This window comes from Gymnoscopelus braueri, assembly GCF_963280865.1.
Source record: "Gymnoscopelus braueri genome assembly, chromosome: 14".
Classification (NCBI taxonomy): Eukaryota; Metazoa; Chordata; class Actinopteri; order Myctophiformes; family Myctophidae; genus Gymnoscopelus; species Gymnoscopelus braueri.
In genome coordinates, this window is record NC_137619.1 from 46,030,596 (window position 1) to 46,038,315 (window position 7,720).

At 40.7% G+C, this 7,720-nt stretch overlaps 1 protein-coding gene across 2 annotated transcripts in view; it reads left to right on the plus strand.

Moving 5' to 3' along the window:
* Window positions 1-7,077, plus strand: part of tysnd1 (trypsin like peroxisomal matrix peptidase 1) — a 9,850-nt gene extending 2,773 nt beyond the window's left edge. For both annotated transcript variants that reach the window (XM_080450003.1, XM_080450002.1), the window contains exons 2-7: window positions 1-73; window positions 791-1,014; window positions 2,198-2,484; window positions 3,195-3,325; window positions 4,387-4,572; window positions 6,079-7,077. The exon at window positions 1-73 is cut by the window's left edge. In XM_080450003.1, coding sequence (XP_080306129.1) covers window positions 1-73; window positions 791-1,014; window positions 2,198-2,484; window positions 3,195-3,325; window positions 4,387-4,572; window positions 6,079-6,281 — 1,104 coding nt within the window. In that variant the 3' untranslated portion in view covers window positions 6,282-7,077. The remainder of the gene's footprint in view (window positions 74-790; window positions 1,015-2,197; window positions 2,485-3,194; window positions 3,326-4,386; window positions 4,573-6,078) is intronic.
* The last annotated feature ends 643 nt before the right edge of the window (window positions 7,078-7,720 follow it).

The following is a 7,720-nucleotide window of genomic DNA, read 5'->3' on the forward strand; positions in this document are numbered from 1 at the left end:
ACGAAGAGTTCTTCTCTCCAGAAGGGATGCACGGTGGTTGCATGTGGGACGCCTTTTGGTTCTCTGTGCCAGGGTGATTATTATAGTTTTAGCATTTTTCTTTCTTTGTTTTATTTATTTTTTTCCCTTTATGTTTACAATTTCAGTATAGTTTTGATTAGTTTTCAAAGGGGGTTTGCTAGTTTAGTTTATATATATTTTTTTAAAGGCTTAGTTTTAGTTTAGCTTTCATCAGTTTTAGTGTTGGTTTTAGTTTTTTTTTTAAATATGGGCTAGTAACAACTTTTGGTCTCTTTACCAAAAGTTCAGAAAAATAGTGAACATAGCATATCTGCAAGCTCAGTCACAACGCGCCACGATGCAACACATTGTGAGCTTGTAGATTGGATATTTTCAAAAGATTTTGTTAGATTTTGATAGTTTTGAAGTTTTCATACCCACCCAAAATATGGTGGGTCTTATGTATGAAATCCTGACTAAATCCTGACTCTAAAGCTAAGAAAATGTTTCCCTATTCAGTTAAAAAAAAAAAAAATCGTTATTTTGTAAGTTTAATAAAAGTTCTCAAAGTGGGGTCCGGGGACCCCCAGGGGTCCTTGGGGGGGCGTTCCAGAGGGTCCCCAGCAAAATTAGTTAATGTTGCATCACAATCATTACAACCACTTTATCCATTTATACGTTGGCTATTCAAAAATAGCAGATGTTCTTCTCTTCTGGGCCAAATACATATCAATGTAGGGGTCCTTGACATGAGAACCACAGGTTTAATAACCATGCTCTGCGCCTCTAGATCTCTTCATGAGCTCACTCAGCAGGGGCATCGTCAGTAACCTGGCGGGAGAGGAGAACGCCGTCATCCTCACCGACGCCCGCTGTCTGCCGGGAACCGAGGGCGGCGGACTCTTCCTTCCGCAAGGCAACAACCGCGGTGCGGAGCTGGTCGGCGTGATCGTGTCTCCGCTGTGCTGGAAGGCCAACGAGTGGATAGGACTCACCCTCGTGTGTTCAGCACAGGTGATTTGATTGACCACTTGGACCCTAGCAGCATCTGTATTCTGCGGGGGGGAAATTAATATATATATACATATATGCAGTGGTGTAAAGTAACTCAGTCTAATCTAACTAAGTAACTAACTAATATACTCAAGTACTGTACTTTTTTTGGTATTTTTGGGCGGTGAAACCGCCCCTATAAGTGAGATTTGGAAAAATGTACATTTTCCTGCGCTGTGATCTGGGCCCAGGAAATTTGTACAATTATCCTGCGCTGTGATTGGCCAATCACAGTCTATTCAGGACTGTGATTGGCCAGTGTCACATGACACATGTGCATAGCCCTATATAAGAAACCATAACTTGAAAAAAACCAAAAATTTGTTTTTTTCAAGTTATGGTTTTGTCCATCATAAAGAGTGTTTCAATAAATGTATTTATCTTTTGTACATGATTGGTTGACTCCATTCAGTATTGTGATTAGCTAGCAAGACACCGCCCACTTCACACAGGGTGTGATTTTTTACTTCACTGGAGTATTTCCAATTTTCAGTACTTTTACTTCTACTCCTCTACATCTCAGAGGCAAATATTGTACTTTTACTCCACTACAATTATTTGAAAACTTTAGTTACTAGTTACTTTGTAGATTTTGATTATTATTACAAAACATACATTAGCCACTTCAGCCCTATATACATTTCTGCCATTTGAAAATAGCCAATAGACAAGCTCACAACGCGTCACAGCGTGACTCGTTGTGAGCTTGTCGATCGGCTATTTTCAGCAAAGATATTTAATGTAGAGCGAAGAAGACCGAAAAGACACTAGTATAGAGCCCTGTGGGACCACATACCATATAGGGTTTAAGTGGTTAATGGGGCTTATTTTCTTTGCGATCATTCTATCGATTATTTTAATCGAATAATCGAGAAGCGTGTTTACAGGATAATATAGACAAGAAAATGTATACATAAAAAAAATCTATTAACCACTTAAGTGTTATTTCATACTTTGGCGCACAACTCTGGCTATTTTCACGTAATTTTTCGATGAATTCATTTTGATCTGTTTCAAAGTTTTTTTTTCTCGCCTAGAACGGCTTGGATTGATTATTAACCGGTTATTTTATTAAATTATCAATTTATTTTGTATTATCGATTAAATCGATTCATTCGATTAACTGTTTGCCCCCCCCCTACAGGTGATCTTCAGGAACATCATGTGTTGTATGAAGACTGAAGAGCCCCTGCGAGGGGTCTTCACGTCGTCGGCCCTCCTCCATCAGGGTGCGACTGAGCGCTATCTGTCCGGCAGCAGCACGCCTCCTCCTCCTAGCTGTCAGGCTGACACGTATCCCACGGTGTGTCTGGTGGACAGCGGACAGTTCTGGGGCTCTGGGGTCATGGTCGGCTCTCGGCTGGCTCTGACCTGCCGGCACGTCGTCGCCGGAAAGTCATTTGTCACTCTGAGGTTCCACTGCGGGGACGGGTACTGTACTGAACACACACACACACACACACACACACACACACACACACACACACACACACACACACACACACACACACACACACACACACACACACACACACACACACACACACATTGTTCTAATGTTGAGTTTCTGCAGAGCAGCCCTCTTTTACTCCCCACCTTCGATGTACAGTAGACCGGTGTTTCCCAAACAGTGGGTCGCGGACCCGGACCCATGTTTATGGGTCACGGGGGTCACGGACCAATTTTTATGGGTAAAAAAGGATTTATAAAAAAAGGGTTCAAAAGAGTTCTAAAATGTCCAACAACAAAATCGTGCTTTTTCATTAATTAAATACAATTCAAACCTTTTCCAGAAGAATTTCAAAAATAAATAAATAAACAATCTAAGAAATTCCATTAATTCAATTTTCTTTTTCAAAGAAGTAGTGAAAATAGATCTACAAGCTTATAACGCGTCGCATTGCGACGCGTTGTAAGCTTGTAGATTGGCTATTTTCACTGTAGTTGGGGTCGCTTTGCGCCGCGTTTCGAGCTTGCCGATCTTCTACTTTTGATGCCTTTGTGTGACGCTGTAGTATGATCACGTAGGGCGTTAATTTACCAAACAAAAACACAAAAAGTTAAAATATGGAGATAAGAGGTTTCTGCCCGACAACAACGGTATGTCAGGCTTCAGTGCGGTTCATTCTGTTCTTCCACAGGTTCCATAATGTCGCTGGAGACGTTCTGTTCTCTACCAGTTCGTCTTCCCCGTATGACCTGGCTGTGGTGCGACTGAGAGCCTCTGCTCCACAGGTTGTGATCCCACAGCTGGCCACGTGCTTTCAGCCAGGTGTGATAAATTCACCTTTCATTGAACCCAGGGGTCTTCAACAGGGGGTCTGGGACCTCTAGGGGGTCCTCAGAGTTACTACAGGGAGGCTGCCAAATCTTTGTGTGATTGGATTCTTTTTTTTACATTAACCACTTGAACCCTATTATCCCTATTTTGAAAAGAACTTAAGCCAAAAATAGCAGATCTACAAGCTCACAACGCCTTGTAGATCTGCTATTTTTGGCAAATAGGTTGTGTTGGTCTATGCAATCTATGAAAACACAATTTGATAAAGTATCATGTAGTGGGGGTCCCTGCTTCATCTCTCTTTCAGCTAGGGGGGCCTTGGGCTGAAAACATTGAAGACCCCTGATTTAACCCATTCAATCCGGGAACGCGTCTCTGTCATTTAAATTTGTGCAAATCTTTACAAATGTCTTCTAAATCCTAACCGTTATTTAAAAAAAAACGTATGTTGTTATATCAGTGGTTCTCAAACCTTTTCATGTCAAGGACCCCCAAAATGATATGTTTTTGGCCGCCGATCCCCGTCTGGGACCCCCCAGAAGCAAAGATTTGAGTTTCCAAAAATATATGTATTCAAAGATTTGATGTTCAAGATTTTTCAAAAATAGCAAATCTACAAGCTCGTAGCGCGGCAAAGAGTAGGACCAGGGAGTCCCCAGCAAAATGAGTTAATATAGCATCACAATCATTTTAACCACTTTAACCATATTTTATACTTTGGATATTCAAAAATAGCAGATATACAAGCTCATAGATCTAGCTCAAGCTATGAGATCTGCTATTGTCGATCGCTTGTAGATCTGCTATTTTTGAAAAATCCCTGCCACAAAATATCTTTGGAGATCGGGGGTCCGCAGCCAAATACTACACATCATTTTGGGGGTCCTCGACATGAAAAAGTTTGAGAACCACTGCCGTAAAGCACATCAAATTGCCTTGTTATTGAAATGTGCCATACAAATAGACGAATTGCCTTGCCTTGCATCAGACGACCTCTGCTCTGAAACAACAAACGAGGACTTTCTCCCATGTGTGTTTCTTTGTGGTTCCAGGTGAGGATGTAGCGGTGCTGGGCTATGGCGGGTTGGGTCAGAACTGCGGCCCCTCTCTGACCTCTGGAATCCTCTCCAAAGCCGTCGGCTGGAACCACCGGCCAGTCATGCTGCAGACCACCTGCGCAGTGCAGGCAGGGGCCAGTGGGGGCGCTGTTGTTCGGAAACACTCGGGAGAGCTGCTGGGTAAAAAAAGAGAGAAAAAAAAAACCCTTTTCCAGTCACTAGGGGGCAAGTGTTGTCCATAGAAATCTCTAGTGTTACTGTGTTACTGTGCATGACATAGTACAGTACATGTACCAACGTCTATAGCAGCATATTCCAGAAATGTGCTTTCTCCAATGCTATTATAGCAGTGGTTCTCAACATGGGGTCTGGGGACCCCCAGGGGTCCTTGATGGGGTTTCCATGGGGTCAACATTAAAATCAAAACACTTAAGCCCTATTTTGTACTTTAAAAAAAAATAGCTAACATGGCCAATCTACAAGCTCACAACTCATCATGATTCCACACGTTATGAGCTTGTGAATTGGCTATTATCGCTATTTGTTTTCTTTATATTTTTGGAAATTTGATCATTTTTGCCTATAATGACATGGCCAAAATGTGCACACCAGGTTGAAAGTGGTTAATTTCACTGTTATTTCTCTGGCTAGAACAGGGGTAGGCAACCTTTATTATCAATTGAGCCATTTTTAGGCCAAAAGATTATTAAAAATCTGTCTGGAGCTTTCTCTGCTGTTTCAATATAACGTTTTTTATTGTTTGCTAATGTCTCAAAGCAGATAAAGTATACCTATATATAAGCCAGCAACGTTGGTGGTGAAAGCAAACAAACCAAGCATTAATACATTCTTTATGTTCCTTCAATTATTAGTTTCTTATTTTTATCTGGTGTATGGGCGACACTTTTTTCTTTACAATAGGAGAATGCAATAATACTTTATTATTAAAATCAGATAAAAATAACTAAAGAAAACCTTTTATTCCTTTGCATACTTCTTTTCCCAAGCTGGGAGCCACGGGGAGAGGGCCTAAGAGCCACATGCGGCTCTAGAGGAGCGGGTTGCCTAGCCCTGGGCTAGAAGTTATAGCTAAATGAGTAAGAATGTATAAGAATGTCCAGTGGTGGAAAAAGTACTCAAATTCTTTACTAAGTAAAAGTACCAATACTGCAATATAGAAATACTCTGTTGCAAGTTAAAAGTCCAGAATAAAAAATGTACTTGAGTAAAAGTACAAAAGTATTGGCTTTAAAATGTACTTGAAGTAGCAAAAGTAAAAGTACTAAAATGTTTGAAAATAGCCGATCTACAAGCTCACAACGTGAGCTTGTAGATCGGCTATTTTCAAATAGCCTAGGTATAAAATAGGGCTAAAGTGGTTAATGTATGTTTCATAATATCATCATTTATATCTGAAAAGTAACCAGTAACTAAAGTTTTCAAATAATTGTCGTGGAGTAAAAGTACAATATTTGCCTCTGAGATGTAGTGGAGTAGAAGTAAAAGTATTGGAAATTGGAAACACTCAAGTAAAGTACAAATAATAAAAATTGTACTTAAATACAGTAAAAATTTACTGTATTTTTACTTTAAAAAATGGTACTTAAATGTACTTAGTTACTTTCCACCACTGAGAATGTCTATATATATATATAGCAGAGGTCTCAACCATGCTTTGTATTCCAGGTATCGTGTCCAGCAACACACGGGACTTTGCGGCCGAAGTGACCTACCCTCACCTCAACTTCAGTGTCCCCGTGACTGTGTTCCAGACGTTGCTGCAGCGCTACGACCACACAGGGGACGTGGAGGTGTTCAGGGTGTTGGACTCGCCAGAAGAAGGGGTTAGGAAGGTGTGGCGGTTACAAGCTGCTCAGAGTAAACTGTAACTACTGTATGACCCGTAAGCACTCGAACCCCATGCGTCCCTATACCAGGGTCCTTTTTACTGTTGGTGTGAAGCAGGGGTTCTCGACCCCCAGGGGTTCTCGACCGGTCGCCATGTGATTTTGGGGGGGGGGGGGTCCTCAGATGACAGTGAAAATTTTATTTAAAAAAAAAGAAAAAGACCAGAAAGAGGCAACCGTTGTGAAAATAGCTGATCTACAAGCTCACAACGCCTCGCAACGCATTTCACAGTATTTATCTGTTGGACAGAGTCAAACTAAATGTAAATGCCTCAATTCCAAGTGCTTGTCTGGGTGGGGGGGTCCCCAGTTCAAATATGATTATGTTGTGGGGTCCCCAGTTCAAATATGATTCTTTTTGGGGGGTCGCAGCCTGAAAAGGTTGAGAACCACTGGTATAGAGCAGGGGTTCTCAAACTTTTTCGTGTCAGGGACCCCCAAATTGATATGTATTTGGCCGCGGACCCCCATCTGAAAAGGTTTTGTGCCAAAAAAAAAGAAAAAGTGTTGAATACTACAAATATCACTTACCCTAAGTTACCCTTCCTTTGAGTGCCTTGGTAAGTAATTTAATGGGTTTAATTTTGCCTTTGTATTATCATACAATGAGACACCACTGTACTGTAAATGTATAAGCACTAATTAAGTGAACTTAAAGGGTCATACCCAGATCAATACGTGTCATTGTCTATTCACAAGCTAGGGATGTGCATGACTGATCAAAAATCATTTTCAAGTCTTCTGTCCCTAAGGACAAACATCGCAGGCTTCTACTGAAAATATTGCTTAATTTTGATAGCTTTATTAATAAATAAATATGTTTTAATGAGAGCTGTCTAATATGAATTGTTTATTGTCCTGCACTCCAATCTGAAGTGATCAAATGGATTGTTTTCGTATAAAATTATACTACTTTTTAGTATGTCAATCCTCATAAAAAACACTTCAGGGACACACACTGATACACAAGCACCAGTTATGTGTGTAGTACTGTAGTTTTTAGTTACACTCATAATGTAAATTACCTACTGTATATTGCTACTATGTAAACACAAACTATTATTTGTAAAGAAAAAAGAATGGCAAGAACAGCTAGCTTCTCTGATTTCACGTTGAAGACTTCTTAATACGGTCAGCGATGCCATGAGACATTTAAAGTCTCTTGAAGCATTTATAGCTGGGGATTTACACCTGGTAACATTATACGGTACATGACCTGTGTTGAACTTGACGGTCATGTTATACTTTATTTAGTGATCTAGGGCAGAGAGGGGAGAAATGACCAGCTGGATCACGAGACACAAGGAGTATGGTCATTGCACTAGTTTGCCTGAGTCACCACACACTCCTTAGGAGACTTAGGAAACGGCAGTGGTGTAAAGTAACTAAGTACATTTACTCAAGTATACTGTACTTAAGTA